At 45.6% G+C, this 18,210-nt stretch overlaps 1 protein-coding gene across 4 annotated transcripts in view; it reads left to right on the forward strand.

The window, feature by feature from the left end:
- CMBL (carboxymethylenebutenolidase homolog) overlaps positions 1 to 18,210 on the forward strand; it is a 50,503-nt gene that overhangs the window by 2,412 nt on the left and 29,881 nt on the right. For 3 of the 4 annotated variants that reach the window (XM_073332356.1, XM_073332355.1, XM_073332357.1), the window contains exons 2-3: positions 4,368 to 4,590; positions 13,793 to 13,900. In XM_073332356.1, the coding sequence (XP_073188457.1) occupies positions 4,376 to 4,590; positions 13,793 to 13,900 (323 nt within the window). In that variant the 5' untranslated portion in view covers positions 4,368 to 4,375. The remainder of the gene's footprint in view (positions 1 to 4,367; positions 4,591 to 13,792; positions 13,901 to 18,210) is intronic. The other variant, XM_073332360.1, reaches the window with a different exon arrangement.

The following is an 18,210-nucleotide window of genomic DNA, read 5'->3' on the forward strand; positions in this document are numbered from 1 at the left end:
GATCCACTGGTCCCTTTCCTTCCTGCCCCACCTCTAACCCCCAAAACCTTGTGCATGGGGACAGTCAGGGAGCTTGCAGGCAGTGTGCAAACTCCATGTATGTGTTCCCCAAACTACGTTCCTTTCCCCATACTCCATTTTTGATTCAGATAGGAGCAGGACTTGCCCGAAGGCAAGAATGAGATTTTGTTGAATGTGTTGTCGCTTTGTCCTGGTTGCAACAATGAAAAACAGAGGAGTCCAAAGCCCTGAATCACTGAAGCATTACTCCATTTCCACATCAACTTAGTTAAAGTTAAAAGTGCCAGTATTTCATTAAAGGCCTGCATGTAACAGTATAAATATGCCGTGAGCTCTGATGGTGCATCTGATGGGGCGTATTCTACAATGTAGGAGACCTTCAAATGGTAATTCCTTGCTGTTGGTCTCCGACAATAAAGCTTTCTGTTCTGTTCTATGTAGGTTCTTATGACCACCCTCATCACTGTAATATCTGAGTGCCTACGAGTAGTGCATTAAGCAATGTGATGAACATCTGTCCTGTGTTTGTTCACTCCAGGAAATGTCCACAAGGTGGACCCACAGACTGGCCAGGAGGATCTCTGAGGTAGTTAGTATAAGCCATTCAGGGCTTTAAATATAACTACTAACCCTTTGGCTGTAATAGATAGGTAGAGTAGTGCATTGATATAAAAAGGGCAGAGGGATCCTGGCAGCTGTCTGCACCAGCTGAAGCCACTGAATTGTGTTTAAGTTTACACCAAAGCACAGTGCATTGTCATAATCTATGTGTCATATATGTCATAAGCAGTTCTGTGACAAAATTCAGGACCTAGAATTCAGGACCTTTTTCGAAACACCACGGTTAGTGAACATCAATGACTTGATTGTGACTAACAAATGCAGACACAGCGTGATAAAAGTTTTTATTTGCAAGATCCAACATGCCAGACAATCGCTTCCCAAAGCTTGCACAATGATGTTGCCTTTGGGATATTATTAGAACTTGATAAACCTGCCAGTTCTAAAAAGCAAGGTGGGAACTGTATCTTGGGGGTATTATATGCATGGTATTCATTGTCAAATAAGATTTTTTTTCTACCATAGAAAGAAATAGAAGTAGTGGTATACCAGGCGGCTTAATGGAATCTACTCTCCATAAGTCAGCATTAATTTCAGAGGGCTGGATTTATCTCATGGGAATAATTTATTTTTGTTAGTTAAATTTTAATGAACCAATCTGTACAAATTCACATTAAAATGAAGTTCATCAAACAAAAACATAGTTAACAGGAGATACGCCCTGTGCAACCCAAATACATATCAATTAAGAAACAGCATTAAGTGGATGCTAGCAGCCAGTGAACTTGTTCCGCCAGTGCTTCAAAGAGCAGCAGCAGCATTCCTAATAGGGAAGAGAACCCTTGAAGTGCCTCCTATCTGGCAACTTGGAGTCTGTCTTCAGATTTTCTTGGGGATTGTAGTTTCTTCCTAATTGGTGGCAGCTGCTCCCTCTGATGTTAGTTGCATGCCCTTGTCTGTATCCCCTGTAGGCCAGTGTTCTGTGATGAGAGGTTGGCGGGGGGAGGGGACTGCTTGCTTGGAGTAGTGCTGCAGGGGAAGTAGGCTGACGGAAGGCATGGTGGGTAGTACTGGTGTGAAGAGGGAATGAGGTTAAGGAGCAGGGATAGCAGATATCCAGATTCTAGCATTGCCGGGACTCTATCTAGCCCAGCTCCATGTTGGGTGGAACAAAGGAGGTGTGGGGATGAATATAATGTGGCCACACATTCACCCTCTGCCTAAACACCAGATCTCGCCAAAATCCATTTACCATTTAGTTTTATTTTTAAAGGGGTGGTGTTCACCCACCATTTGAGTGGTGAGGTCCACCTTCTTCAACTGACCCAGTCAGAAACATAGCTCAGGTTCATTTCCACAGCTGCTGAGCTTGAGGCAATTTCCCCCAGGATCCCCAAAGGCCTTGTCTGCCCCATACTGTACGGTGGTGGAGCTGACTTTCAGTAGCCATTAAGTAATAAAGAAGGGTGGCTTCTTCCATTATTTGTGGGAAAACAAATGTATAGGGGGCAGGGACGGATTAACTCTCCTGTGGGCCCAGGGCTATTAGATTTTGTGGGGCCCCTGTATACAAGTCTCTTTCCTAATTTAAAACAAAACAATCACAATTATGGCATCGAGGCTGTTAACGTTATACTAAACTTGCCTTTTAATTAACATAAAGCCATTCTGTGGTAACATTTCAGTCTTAAAATATATAGAATATAGCTGAGTTAATTCAAAATAGCCTACTTCTTACCCTAGAACAGCTGTTATATTAGTTTCTTTCTGGAAGGGAGTTTGGGTACAGGAGGGGGCTCTAGGCTGGAACAGAGTGTTGGGGTGCAGGAGAGGGTGAGGGGTGTGGGCTCTGGGAAGGAGTTTGGGTACAGGAGGGGATTCTGACCTGGAGCAAAGGGTTGGGGTGCAGGAGGGGGTGTAAGGTGTAGGCTCCGGCCGGGAGGCGCTTACCACAGGTGGCTCCCGGCCAGCAGGGCTCAGGCAGGCTGTCTGCATGCTTTGCCCGCAAGCTGCTCCCAGAAGTGACCGGCTTCTGGCATGTCTCTATGTGCCCTTGGGGTTCCCGGCCAATGGGAGCTCTGGAGATGGTGCTGGGGGCGGGGGCAGTGCACGGAGCCACTTCTCCCCCCCCCCCCGTCAGGGGTTGCAGAGACATGCCAGCAGCCGGCTGCTTCCGGGAGCAGCATGGGGCCATGGCATGCAGGCAGCCTGCCTGAGCCCTGCTGCATCGGGGCCCCCTTTAGCCTGGGGCCCTGGGCTGCAGCCCCTAAAGTCCCTGTGTTAATCCATCCCTGACAGCGGGGTGTTTGGCTATTCACATCTTTGTGCTTGAATTACGTATTTCCCTGTTGTAAAGCCCTGTTCACTTTAAATTTGCCTTGGTAGCTTCAGAGAGAAATTGCCCAAGGCAGAATTGTGAGGGGAGATTCCCCCCTGCTCTCCAAAGGCACCAAGGCCCCTGTGGCCCTACCGCTCCCTCCCAGCCATGTGGGCTTGGGAAAGAGAGACCCTCCAGGGAGGAACCAACTAGAGAGAGCTGGAGGGAAACACAGAAGCTGGTGCAGCAGGACCCTTCTGATGACTGCTGATGTCATCAGACTCCTTTTTCACAAGTCTAATTTCTACCTAATCTGAGTTAGATGAAAAGTGTTACAGACCTGCTGGCTCATTACTGGGTACCTAGTGCTCTCCCTGGCTGAGATGGAGGGAAAGGAGCTAGCCAGAAGAAGGGTCTATAATATCTTGGGTACAGGAAAAGGAAGTAACACGGTGAGGTTCGAAGGGACCAGGCATGTGAGCAGGAGCAGCAGCCTGGCTGCTGTCTGTGTGGAGGGAAGGCTGGGTAGCAGGCAGAATGAGAGCTGGGACTGAAGGCTGGACAAGGGGCTCACAAAAGCAACATGATCAAGTTGCAGTGGGGGAGGTTTAGATTGGATATTAGGAAAAACTTTTTCACTAAGAGGGTGGTGAAACACTGGAATGTGTTACCTAGGGAGGTGGTAGAATCTCCTTCCTTAGAGGTTTTTAAGGTCAGGCTTGACAAAGCCCTGGCTGGGATGATTTAACTGGGAATAGGTCCTGCTTTGAGCAGGGGGTTGGACTAGATGACCTTCAGGGGTCCCTTGCAACCCTGATATTCTATGATTCTATGATCCAGGGACTCAGCCTATAGGTAGGAGGTGTGAGATGGCTACACATATGGGTGGCCAGAGCATGGTGTGGAGGGATCTCAATGAAACAGTTACCCTTCCAGTGGTTTGCCCCATGCACAGAGCTGGGAACTGTGGGTTGAATTTTGTAGCTGTCAAAGTGAGTGCCCTCATGGTATTTATTTTCCCCCAATATAGTTCTTTCCTGTTCCGCTTAGACTCCATGAACATTTATGAGGACCCACTGATGGCTACAGCCTGTTAAGCAAGGTGGCCACTCTCACATTTCCACAATACCACATGGGGGGCATTTGTAAGAGCCAGAGGGTGCGGAGCGGTATCCCCGTCTAATATTAGACAAAACCACATTTGGTTTTATCCCAGTACTGGACAGGGGACAAACCTCTCAAAAAGAGGACTGCCCAGTTCAGTACTGGATGAGTGGCCTCTGTACTGTAGAGCCTAGTGCATGGAGTGCCTATACCATATGCCTCTGAGCCGGTGGCACACAGCACACCCTATTATCAGGCATCTAGAGGGCATTCTGTACTACGGCAGTTGCAGTGATGCCCTGTAGTGGGGTCAGTTACAGTACTTTGAGATATATGAACCTTTGTCCTTTTAACTTCACATCAGATTTCCAGATGGCCAATGAAGCGAGACCATGCCCATGTGACATTGGAGACAGGTTTGAGTATGGGGGGCTTGGGCATGAAGTGCAAGTGGAGCACATCAAGGCGTACGTTTGCAAACCATCCGCCAGCACGGAAAAAGCTGTGGTTGTGATTCAAGATATATTTGGATGGCAACTCCCAAATACCAGATACATGGTTGATATGCTTGCAGCTAATGGATACATGTAAGCAATTCTTTTTTCTTGTTTTCTTCCTAAAGAGACATTCTCAAGTTCACTAGGTCCAAATTATGACCTGGTCTATGGTGTCTTCCATACACTAGGAGCAACCTTATACTTTCAGTCTGTATGACTTATTTTAGAACAAAGAAGACAAAAAAAGAAAAAGTGGACTCTTCCTGAGAGACCGCAGTATACAGCAGGTCTCCTCTGCATAGTTGTTTTCAGACATGATTGTTGTCAGACATGGCACAGCAATTGTCAGAACATAGTGGCTGCACAAGCAGAGTTCTGAGAAATGTCAAAGTGCAGTGCACTAACAGAAGCACCAACAAAGGCTGTTGTGTTTGAATGTCAAACAATGTGGGTGATTAAAAAAATTAAACAGCTTTCACTGAAATTTAATTAAACAATAACAAGAAGTGCATGTTCATATAAGGTTTTGCAAATTCTCTTTAAAGCAAAACATCTTTTAGTCTGAACTACATGATGGTTTTTCTTTTAATTTTTGCCAAAAAGATGTAATGGACTGTATGCACTAGAGCATTGCATACAATCCTTCTTTCCCCTGCTCCCAGCTAGAAACAGCTTGTCTCAAGCTTCTGAGGTTCATAAGAGTTAAATCCAACAGTGGGGCACCAATTTCTAGCAAATCCATGTGCTGTAAACAGGCAGTTACTGTGTAATTACAACCATACCTGGGGAGCTGGAACTTGACCTCTGCTCCAGAAAAGTGGGCCTCTGCCTAATTTTGTAATGTTCTGGCTTTGAGTGCTGGCCCCCTTTAGTGGCTGCAGCCCATTGAGGAAAATGGAATTAAAATTAATGGCAGCGAAGGACAATTGTTAATCTCAAGAAACTGAGGTCTGGTTTTGGAACTAGTGCCTATCCTATAATCTGGTTTCGCTTTATCTAGTAGTTGAATGCGTCAATCAGCAGGACAAGAATTCTCTGTTTGAATTCTGTGTATGCTCCAAAGCTTGTCCACCCTGGGTCTGTAGCTCACTATCTCTCCACTGCCCATTAATTTCTGATCATCTGATGTTTGCACTTCCCTCGCAAGGTGGGGAGAGAGTGGAAAGCTGGGAGGCAGGCAGCTTTTGGCTCCCTCTCGTGTAAGGTAGTTAACTGGCTGAGTACACAGAGATGTGAGCAGGGTGGGCATTCAGTGTAGGATGTGACTGGTTGGACTGGCACATTACCATCTAGTGGCAGGAATGCAGGAGTTTATTTTAAGTGCTCTCCAACCTCCCGCTCCTCCTGCCAGAGCATCACTGGGATGGAGAGCCCTTGAGCCTGAATTTCAGGGCCCTTGTTAAGGAAAATACCCTGTGTTATCTCAACAGGCTTGCTCCTGTGGAGAGGAATGTGTTCAATATTTGTAGTGCAGTCCTGGGTGATAAATTCATTCTCCAAATAATAGTCTGATTTAAGTGACATTACGTATAGCTCATGTTTAAATCTCACATTAAGCTTAATAATACAGGGCCATTTTGTGTCAGCATTGTTTAAACAGAACTTCCCATTACATTAAATGGGGACTGTCAAGGTTCCTTCCCCACTCTGAACTCTAGGGTACAGATGTGGGGACCTGCATGAAAGACCCCCTAAGCTTATTATTACCAACTTAGGTTAAAAGCTGCCACCACCAAAGTGTTACACAAAGAACAGGGGAAGTGCCCACTTGGAAATGTCTCCCCCTCCCAAAATATCCCCCCAAGCACTACACCCTCTTTCCTGGGGAAGGCTTGATAAAAATCCTCACCAATTTGCATAGGTGAACATTATGGATCTTAACCCTTGGATCTTAAGAACAATGAAAAGCAATCAGGTTCTTAAAAGCAGAATTTTAATTAAAGAAAAAGGAAAAGAATCACCTCTGTAAAATCAGAATGGTAAATACCTTACAGGGTAATCAGATTCAAAACATAGAGAATCCCTCCAGGCAAAACCTTAAGTTACAAAAAGACACAAAAACAGGAATATACATTCCCTCGAGCACAACTTATTGTATCAGCCATTTCAACAAAACAGAATCTAACGCATATCTAACTAGATTGCTTACTAACTCTTTACAGGAGTTCTGACCTGCATTCCTGCTCTGGTCCCGACAAAAGCATCACACGGACCGAGAGAACCCTTTGCGTCCCGTCCCCTCCCCCCAGCTTTGAAAGTATCTTGTCTCCTCATTGGTCATTTTGGTCAGGTGCCAGCGAGGTTATCTTAGCTTCTTAATGCTTTACAGGTGAAAGGGTTTTTCCTCTGGCCAGGAGGGATTTAAAGGTGTTTACCCTTCCCTTTATATTTATGACATGCCCCCCAAATCACAAATAGGATGAAACGCTGGCTGTGATTTCTTCCTGGAGCTCTAGGAGAAAACAGAGTTAATAAGACACATGCACCTCTAAATATACTACCAAGTATATAAAGACGAACAATATGTTCCACATCTCAAGGACGATTTGAACCAGTTGATTCTGGGAAACTTTCATGGGAGAGTGCATCAGCCACTTTGTTAGAAGCTCCTGAGATGTGTTGGATGTCGAAATCAAAATCTTGGAGAGCTAAACTCCACTGAAGAAGTTTTTTTGTTATTTCCCGTAGCGGTATGAAGCCACTGTAGCGCAGCATGGTCGGTTTGCAGGTGGAAACGCCATCCCCAAACGTATGGGCTTAGCTTTTCCAGAGCATAGACAATGGCGTAACATTCTTTTTCACGGACTGACCAGTTGCTTTCCCTCTCAGACAGCTTCTTGCTGAGAAACACGACAGGATGGAATTCTTGATCCAGTCCTTCCTGCATTAAAACTGCTCCCATACCACGCTCGGACGCATCTGTGGTTACTAGGAATGATTTGTCAAAGTCTGGGGCCCTTAGCACAGGGTCAGACATGAGTGTCGCTTTAAGCTGGTTAAAGGCCTTCTGACACTCTTTGGTCCACTGAACAGCATTTGGCTGTTTCTTTTTGGTTAGGTCTGTCAGTCGGGCTGTGATTTGGCTGTATTGCGGCCTGTAATATCCAGCCAAGCCTAAGAAGGATTGGACCTGTTTCTTTGACTTTGGGACAGGCCACTTTTGGATAGCATCCACTTTGGCCTGTAGGGGGTTGATAGTTCCTTGACCCACCTGGTGTCTAAGGTAAGTCACTCTGTTTAGGCCTATTTGACACTTCTTAGCCTTAACAGTTAGTCCTACTGGAATGCGTTACCTAGGGAGGTGGTAGAATCTCCTTCCTTAGAGGTTTTTAAGGTCAGGCTTGACAAAGCCCTGGCTGGGATGATTTAACTGGGAATTGGTCCTGCTTCGAGCAGGGGGTTGGACTAGATGACCTTCTGGGGTCCCTTCCAACCCTGATATTCTATGATTCTACCTCCCTTATGTGCTCGTAGACTTTTTGTAGATGTTCCAGGTGTTTTGCCCAGGAATTTGAAAATATGGCCACATTGTCAAGGTAGGCGACTGCATATTCTCCTGATCCCGTCAGGAGACCATCTACAAGTCTTTGGAAGGTGGCGGGTGCATTCCGCAGCCCAAAAGGGAGTACATTAAATTCATACAGCCCAACCTGTGTGGTGAAGGCTGACCTTTCCTTGGCGGATTCATCTAGCTGTACCTGCCAGTACCCCTTGGTTAAGTCCAAGGTAGAGATGAACTGGGCCCGTCCCAGTTTCTCTAATAGTTCATTTGTGCGTGGCATTGGATGGTTGTCTGGGCGAGTTACAGCATTTAGCTTACGGTAGTCCACTCAAAAGTGTATCTCCCCATCTGGTTTGGGAACTAGAACCACTGGAGATACCCATGCACTGCCAGGGGGGCGGATTACCCCCATCTGTAGCATATAGAATGGGAGATCCAGGATAGCAGTTTTAGCTTGAGGAGACACCCGGTAAGGTTGGACTTTAATTGGGTGAGCATTACTTGCCTCAATGGAGTGGTATGCCCGTTCAGTCAGTCCTGGGATGGCTGAGAACGTCGGCTCGTAGCTAGTGCACAGCTCCTGGATCTGCTGTCACTGCATACGCCCAAGGGTCATGGAGAGGTTCACCTCTTCCACGCCACCAGCACTTTTCCCTTCATAGTAGACACCTTCAGGCCACTCAGCGTCCTCTCCTCCCTGGGCTGTAAACTGACAAACCTTTAATTCTCTGGAATAAAAGGGCTTTGGAGAATTAATATGGTACACCTTAGGCTTTCGGTTGGAGGTGGGGAATGCTATGAGATAATTAACAGCTCCCAGGCGCTCCTGGACCGTGAATGGCCCTTCTCACGACGCTTCCATTTTATGGGTCTGGATCGCCTTTAAGACCATGACCTGGTCCCCTACTTTGAAGGAACGCTCTCTGGCATGTTTATCATACCAGGCTTTTTGCTCTTTTCGAGCATCCTGTAGATTTTCTTTAGCAAGGGCTAAAGAGGTTCAGAGGGTGTTTTGTAGGTTGGTGACAAAGTCCAGAATGTTAGTTCCTGGAGACGGTGTAAACCCCTCCCACTGCTGCTTCACCAGCTGTAATGGCCCCTTAACCTCACGGCCATATACAAGTTCAAATGGTGAAAACCCTAAACTGGGATGTGGTACAGCTCTGTAGGCAAAGAGCAACTGCTGCAACACTAGGTCCCAATCATTGGAGTGCTCATTTATGAATTTACGTATCATGGCCCCCAAAGTTCCATTAAATTTCTCCACCAGGCCATTTGTTTGATGATGGTAAGGGGTGGCAACCAAGTGATTCACTCCATGAGGGGTGAGGGGAGGATAGCTCAGTGGTTTGAGCATTGGCCTGCTAAACCCAGGGTTGTGAGTTCAATCCTTGAGGGGGCCGTTTAGGGATTTGGGGCAAAAATTGGGGATTGGTCCTGCTTTGAGCAGGGGGTTGGACTAGATGACCTCCTGAGGTCCCTTCCAATCCTGAGATTCTATGAGCATCCCAAAGGCTTTCCATAGTTCCTGCCAGGAAATTAGTTCCTGCATCTGTGAGGATGTTGGAGGGCCAACCTACCCTGGCAAAAATGTCTGCTAGTGCCTGGCACACACACTTAGCCCTGGTGTTGCTTAGAGCTACTGCTTCCAGCCACTGGGTGGCAAAATCCATGAAAGTCAGTATGTACTGCTTCCCTCTGGGTGTGTTTTTCGGAAAAGGACCCAGAATATCCACAGCTACTCGCTGAAATGGAACCTCAATGATGGGGTGTGGCTGGAGAGGGGCTTTGACCTGGTCTTGGGGTTTTCCCACTCTTTGGCGTACCTCACAAGACCGGACATAGGTAGAAACATCCTTGCCCATTCCCTCCCAGTGGATTGATCTCCCCAAACGGTCTTTGGTCCTGTTTACCCCAGCATGGCCACTAAGATGATCATGGGCTAAGCTCAAGAGCTTGACCCTGTACTTAGTTGGAACTACCAACTGTCTGAGGATGCCAGTCTTCCTGGTGTCCACCAGAAAGGGTTTCCTTGTATAAAAGTCCTCTTTCTACAACAAACCTGGATCGATTAGAGGAGCTGAGAGGCAGTGGGTTGCTCCGTGCCACCATCCAAGCTCTCTGGAGGCTTTCATCTGCTTCCTGTTTGGTCTGGAACTGTTCCCTTGATGCTGGAGACATCAGTTCCTCATTGGATTGTGGACCTATGCTTGGTCCCTCTGGAAGCAATGTAGGGGATGAGCCTGTTTCCGTTGACTGTGAACCACTCTCCAGTGGTGCACTATGTTGGGGTTCAGGCTCCAGCTGAGCCTCTTGTATAGAGTTATCAGCTGCTGCCGGTTCAGGTTCAGTGAGGCCCTCTGGTGTTGGGGTTGCAAGTACTGGATTCAGTGCTGGCAATGGTTCTGCGGCTGGCTCTGTCTGGGTCTCTGGGATTGGATCTACTACTGCTGTTGCAGACTTGGCATGGGGTTCGGTTCTATCACCTCTGACCGGGTCCTGGTAGAAGTTTCCGGAACAGAGCTCGGCGTGACTGCTTGCTAAGCCTGGCTGCAGGTGACCATTCCCACCCTCTTGGCTAGCTTCACATGATTGGCCAAGTCTTCCCCCAACAGTGTGGGGATGGGATAATCATCATAGACTGCAAAAGTCCACGTTCCTGACCAGCCCTTGTACTGGACAGGCAACTTGGCTGTAGGCAAATTGAAAGAGTTGGACTTGAAGGGTTGAATCATCACTTGGATCTCTGGGTCGATTAAATTGGGGTCCACTAAGGAAGCATGGATAGCCGACACTTGTGCTCCGGTGTCCCTCCACGCGGAGACCGTCTTCCCGTCCACATTCACAATTACCCTCCGCTCTGAGGGAATCTGGGAGGTATCTGGGCCTGAGGACCTCTGGTGTGATTCCGGTGCAATGAACTGTAATCTGTTGGGGTTCTTGGGGCAGTTGGCCTTTACATGCTCCGGCTCGTTACATTTAAAACATTGTCCAGCTGATGGGTCACTGGGGCAAGGTGGGTTGCTGGGGAACGGTGTGGCAGGACGATAAGGTGTCTGGAGTATTCCTTTGTGTGTAGTTCGGGCCTTGGGCTGCCCCCGGTAGTAGGGTGTGGTTTGAGGGTGTCCCTTCTGGTATCCGCTCCAACTGCGACCAGGGTTGTTCCTCCCTCCACCTCTTTTGTTCCAGCTTGCCCCGCTTCTCTGGCGGTCTGGGACTGCTTGTATTGATCAGCATAAGAAGCAAGATTTTCTGCTGAGTCCATTTCCTTATCCCATAAACATTGTTTTATTTCCTCCTTGGACATATTCAGGAATTGCTCCTGAGCTATCAAATCACACATTCCATCAAAGCTAGTGACACCCCTTCCTTCAACCCATTTATCTAACAGATCCTTCATCTGGTTTAGATAAGCCACATTACTTAGTCCAGGCCCTCTCTTAAGGGTTCAAAATTTTACTCTGTACGTTTCAGAAGTAATTTGAAATTGCTTTAAAACCAAATTCTTGAACTTATTATAGTCAGAAGCCTCATCAGTAGGCATCTTATTGAATATGTCCAGAGCTCTTCCAGTCAATTTTGCGACCAATGTGGTCATCTTGTGAGCTTCAGGAATTTTATGGAGAGTGCACAGTCTCTCAAAGGTGAGAAAATATTCAGCAATATCACTGGATTCATCATACTGTGAACATAGTCGCTCCCATTTGTGGATTGTTGGGGAAGGATGGTTAGGGTTATCTAGTAGATTCCGCTCCAGCCCTTACCTTCTCCAACTCCAGTGCATGCTTCCTCTCTTTTTCCTTCTCCGCCTCGGCATGCTTCCTCTCTTTTTCCTTCTCCTCCGTTTCTTTTTCCCTTGCCTCCATAGCTCTCCTGTGGGCAGCCTCTTGGTTTTTTTCTGCCTCGTTCGCTGCCTCCAGTTCTCTCCTGTGGGAATCCTCTTTGGCTGTTTCTGCCTTGGGCTCTGTCATGGTTGCCTCTCTGTTTTTAACTAACTTTACACCCGAAAGTTAGAAATAAAACAAACAAACAAAAAACTTGGCTTGTCAAAAAAAAAAAAAAAAAGGTTGTGCTGTGACCGGATACCTGTGTTCTCTGATAGTGATTGTCAGCCTACAGAAAAATCCTTTTAAAAAAAACCCTAACACCTTTGTCTCCAGGCAAATAGGCAGAAAACCCTCTAGTTGCTCTTAGCTAGAAAAAAAACCCACGTCTTCAGGTCTGTGAAGAACTTGTGAATTTCCCTGCAGGAGGTTAACTACCCTGCCTTTAGGTAGAGAGAACTCCAGCTCACAAAAGACAATTCCCTTTTGTCTCTGCTCTGGACCCCAAGCAGAGACAAAAAAACTCTAACTGCTTTCAGCTTAAAACCTGCTTTCAAGCAGCCCAAAGGATAAAAAAATGTCCTTTTAAAATCTATGCTTTTGGTTCACAAAAATCTCAAATTGATCTCAGAATGATTTCAAGTTAATCCCACTGCTCTGCCACCATGTCAAGGTTTCTTCCCCACTCTGAACTCTAGGGTACAGATGTGGGGACCTGCATGAAAGACCCCCTAAGCTTATTATTACCAGCTTAGGTTAAAAGCTGCCACCACCAAAGTGTTACACAAACAACAGGGGAAGTGCCCACTTGGAAATGTCTTTCCCCCCACCCCCCCAAAATATCCCCCCAAGCACTACACCCTCTTTCCTGGGGAAGGCTTGATAAAAATCCTCACCAATTTGCATAGGTGAACATTATGGATCTTAACCCTTGGATCTTAAGAACGATGAAAAGCAATCAGGTTCTTAAAACCAGAATTTTAATTGAAGAAAAAGTAAAAGAATCACCTCTGTAAAATCAGGATGGTAAATACCTTACAGGGTAATCGGATACAAAACACAGAGAATCAAAAGACACAAAAACAGGAATATACATCCCATTCAGCACAACTTATTGTATCAGCCATTTCAACAAAACAGAATCTAACGCATATCTAACTAGATTGCTTACTAACTCTTTACAGGAGTTCTGACCTGCATTCCTGCTCTGGTCCCGGCAAAAGCATCACACGGACCGAGAGAACCCTTTGCGTCCCGTCCCCTCCCCCCAGCTTTGAAAGTATCTTGTCTCCTCATTGGTCATTTTGGTCAGGTGCCAGCGAGGTTATCTTAGCTTCTTAATGCTTTACAGGTGAAAGGGTTTTTCCTCTGGCCAGGAGGGATTTAAAGGTGTTTACCCTTCCCTTTATATTTATGACAGGGACTTCTGTGTAGGCACTGATAGCATGATATTGCCCACAAAATCTGAAATGTGGACTATCAGGATATCAGCACTTGAGTTTGGCCATTTATTTCAGCCAGTCATTCCTTAGGAGGTCAGTTAATAACTATTTTATTTTTTGTATTACTGTAGAACCTTCAAACCCCATCTCAGACTGGGTCCCACTATGCTGGCATTGTAAAAAACACAGTAAGAAATGTTATCTTCCCCAAAGAGTTTTCAGTCTAAATACTCAAGACAGACAAAGGATTGGAAAAAGGGAGTATCCCTATACCCATTGTCATGGCAAATGAGCTTATGTGATTTAATCATTAAAGGAATATTGTTAAGCAAATCGTATTTATTTGTATATATAAAATAATGATTTATACTTTTAAAGAATTATTAATAATATTTAACAAAGGACAAAATTGAGGGGAGTGAAATCACTACCATATCACAGATTAATGGAAACATTCCTTGGTTTAAAAGATTACAAAACATCTCAGGATTTGATAAATAAACTTACTTTGATTTTTCATACAGAGCCATCTGCCCCGACTTTTTTGTGGGAAAAGAACCTTGGAATCCTTCTGATGACTGGTCCACGTTTGGTGAATGGCTGAAAACACGAGATGCCAGAAAAATAGACCAGTAAGATGCAAGAGGGATGGCATCCCTTGTCATGGATCAACTATTCTTTTCTTTGGTCTGAGATTGGGGTGCACCTAGCCTACCAGCCTGATGGGCTGGTTTAAATGTTCCACCTTTGGCGGTGGCGGGGACCAGGCTGCCTTAAGGGATGAGGTTGCTCTTCCAGTGGAGAACTCTATCATTTGTTGATAGGACTTTATTATAGTCTTTGGATGTTGGTGCAATAGCTGCTAAACATTGTGTCCACCAGCTTCCTCCTCACAGGTCACCAGAACTTATAAATGACCTGTGAGAGATGAAGTGAGAGAGGAGACAGCCAAAGGCACAAGTCTCTTTCGGAGACTGACCAACTGAAACATATCAATATTTTAAGATTATATGACAGTGGTGGTTAGGGGGCTTCTTCCTTCACCCACTTACTTCCCTGGTCCTTCTCACATGAACAGAGAGCAACAATACCCGAAGTCCAAAGGTGCAAACAATTTGATGTTTATTGGTGTGAACTTCCAGCAAGCATGATTCCAGTTTCCTTCCTTCGTGTCCCCCTTCCCAGCTCTGACACCATAGAGCCTTACCTGTGTCCCTGTTCCCATTCCTGCCCTTAGCTAAACATGATTCCAATTTCCCGACCCCCATTCCCTGTTTCCATTTCCCCCCCACACACACTTCCTGATTGACTGCAGACTACGTAGTAAAACTTGAGTTCTGCTTAGCTATACCTTAACCAATCATTTTACTGAAATTTAACGAACCAATCCTAACATATTGTAACATGATTATGTAACCAATTATATCCGACCACCTTAATTAGTTTACACCCAGCAAAATTAATTATACAGCAGACAGGAACAATCACAGAACCAGATAGAGATTATGCAGACAAACAATAGGGAAATGGGGACTACAGTGATAGAACAAACACAGAAATGAGGATTTAACATCCCAGCTATTGATAAGTGAGTTCTTGCCAGACAGGATGCTATCAAACTAAGTTTCCTTTTACATCTTCTAGGCACTTTCCTTTCTCTGGAGGCGATAGGTGTTATCAGGACAGGATTATATTCCTAACAGCCCAATAGCACCTTCTTTCAATGTGACTAGGTTGGAATGTGGGGATGTGACCGGTCCCTTCCCAGCTTATGGCTGCCCCAGCTGCTTAGCCAAAGGTCTTAGCCTAAGAACAGGGCCTCAGACTGTCACAGTAAGAGAAGGCTCTTATACTGGCAGACAGTGATTTTGATTGTTTCTTTTATACCTCTATAACTAGCCAAGTGATAAGAATACACCTAAATTCTTAGCGTATAAGCCTTCACAGACAGGCCTGAATATCTATATCCTAACAGTGGTGTGGAAAGGTTTCCTTGGTTCCACCATAGTTTCTGAAAAGTTGTGCACAGCATAACTGTCCCAAGTGGTTGACATCTGGATGAATCTTTACTGCCTAACTAAGAGAGTTAGTATGTATAGTTAGAATACAATCTTTTTTACTGTCAAGAATGTTCATATTACTTTGCAGACTAAATTGCTTGGATTTGGATTCAGTTGTTTATTGCAAGGAAGAAAGAACAATAACTTGAGGGGACAGGCATTGAGTCTTCCCTGGTTGGGTTTCAGCTAGTTTTGCTCACTGAGGTAATGGAGATACTGAGGTGCTTCATGCTAAAACCTATGAGTCGGACCCTTTTCCTCCTTGGCCGAGTAAGGCCAATAAGAAAGTACTGGTGCATTGTCAGTTAAGATTTTCAGGGTGTCCCTGTGGTAGGTGGGGTGAGGGACAGAGCTTCGGTAGCTCTGAAAGATGCTATTGTGAGGCCATTGCTCAAGAAACTATCCTTGATATCAACTTTGCCCAGCTATTGAGCTGTGTCCCTCATCCCACTTTTGTGGAAAGGTAGTTGAGAAGGTTGAGGTGGGGCCGCTGTGGCAGTTTCTTGATTCCTTAGTTGACCTTGACTTCTGTCGATCTGGACCTGGGTAAAGGGTAGAAAGTGCACTGGTTGCATTAGTTGATAAACTCCACCCAGAAATGGACAAAGATAGTGTCTGTGCCAATTTCTGTAACAGTCATTTGATGATGAGATTTTGTTGGCTTGTTTATGGACCCTGGCAGGGTCGATGGAGCTGCTCTTGTATGGCTCTGTGCGTACCTCTGAGAGATCCCAAAGGTAGTTTTGGGGATTTGTTCCTCTGTCCCAAAGGCTCTTTCCTACAGGGTACCACAGGGTTTATATTATTATTTCTCTTGTACAGTGTATACATGAGGCCTGTGGGAGGAGATACGGAGTCTGATTTATTCAGTGTGTTGCTGATACTTAGATCTGCATCTCAATCGTATGGTTGGAGCAATAGAACAAATTACTCTGTGATTAGAAAGGGTTGTGAATGACAGCTAGCTGGCTGCAACTCAATCCAGACAAGATGAGAGAATGTTGGTGGCCAGTGGAAGCAGGCAGAAGAATCGGCAGGAATTGTACCAGTACCTCTCATTGAGAGAGCATGGCCGCTATTTATAAAACTGGTACACGTGGGCATTGTTAGATTCTGAGCTGCTCCTGGGTGCCCAGGTACTGGCAGTAGCCAAGAGCGTTTTATTCCATCTGCACCTGGCAAGACATTTCTCTTTGATGAAGGGACATTGCCACAAATATCCATGTGTTTGTCACCTCAGGATTAGATTGCTTTCATGTGCTCCACTTAGGGCTACACTTTGGGACCTTTTGGAAGCTGAAGCTGGTGCAGAATGGTGCAGTTATTAAGTTGCATGTTGGAAGCACAATTACACCAGTGCACTGCACTAGCTTCTAATAAGCTTCCAAGGGAATTCAAGGTGTTAGTTTCTACATGTCAAGCTTAAAATGGTTTTGGTCTTGGTTGCCTGTGAGATTCTCCCCCCCCCCCCCACCTGTGCCATACTGCTACAGCTGTGATCAGCAAAGGTGCTGGAGTTGGTGTCTCCTGAGTATAAATGAGAAGGAACCATTGGCAGGGTGCTTTCCATGAGGGTCCTTGGCCTCAGAATTCACTTCCCCCTTGGTTCCTCAGAGCCCAGATTTGTTACCCTTCCGGGCACACTGCAAAGCACATCTCTTTCTTGGGATTTTGAGCGGGGGTGGGGTGAGGGTTGTCAGGGTTTTGTGAAGCAGTGCAGGGATTATGGAAGACACAACTGATCCACATCCAGCATACTCTTGGCTCATTGCTCTCATTACCTGTTTGTAGGAGAGCATCACACCTCCTCTGCACAAGACAATGGCTCAGGGGAGGAGGTGTTAGGCTCTGCCTGGCATTTCCTCCCTGTACCTTACATGTTCTAAATGTTGGTCCCAATTGGACAGACAAAGTGTCTGGCGTTTCACTGGAGGTTTTAGTGCTGAGGGGCTGGTGGTAGAGTCTTGTGTTGGTCTGATTCATATTTCACATGCCCAGGTGCAGGGGAGTAGGGGATAGTGTCTGAAGTAAAGAGTTGTTTGGGTAGAGTGTAGGCTCAGATGTTACATCTCCCCCCTCCTTCCCAACATCAACTCCCTTTAATACAGTGGTTCTCAAACTTTTGTACTGGTGACCCTTTTCACATAGCAAGCCTCTGAGTGCAACCCCCCCTTATAAATTAAAAACACTTTTAAATATATTTAACACCGTTATAAATGCTGGAGAGGAAGTGGGGTTTGGGGTAAAGGCTGACAGCTTGTGACCCCCCCCCCATGACCCTCTGAGGGGTCCTGACTCCCAGTTTGAGAACCCCTGCTTTAATACCTCTGCAGTGGTCATGTCTCCCTCTGGGCTGGCTGGTGTTTGAGGAGTACCTCATGTTTTGGAAATCCAGCTGTTAGAGCAATATGCAGACCTTTTCCAGATTTGTTACACTTCCCTTCCTGCAGTACACCAGACATTTTGTGTAAGAGCTAAATTACAGTTATCATCAATGTTATAATTGTTTGTTTAATGGCATTCCCTGGAGACTGCTCTACCACTTTTTAAAATACTTATATACAAGATAAGAATTGAGCCATCTTCACAGATCAGTTTTAATTCTTCTGCCTCTGAGGTCTGTAGTGTAATAAATTATTCTGTTTCCACACATTTATATTTCCTTCCAATGTGTGTTATTCATGTCTTCCTCTCATTCCTCTCATTTGTCCCTTTCTGGATGAACTAATTATATTAAATACTCATCTCTTTTTGGAAACTGAGTTATGGTTGTCAGCCTGCATTTTAGATTATCAGCCCCTAATCTCGGGCTCGAATATCTCTCTTTAAAAAAAGCACATATAAATTAAAAACAAACAGAGAGAAGTTGTGGGGGGGACAAT

Source organism: Lepidochelys kempii, chromosome 2, assembly GCF_965140265.1.
Source record: "Lepidochelys kempii isolate rLepKem1 chromosome 2, rLepKem1.hap2, whole genome shotgun sequence".
NCBI lineage: Eukaryota > Metazoa > Chordata > Testudines > Cheloniidae > Lepidochelys > Lepidochelys kempii.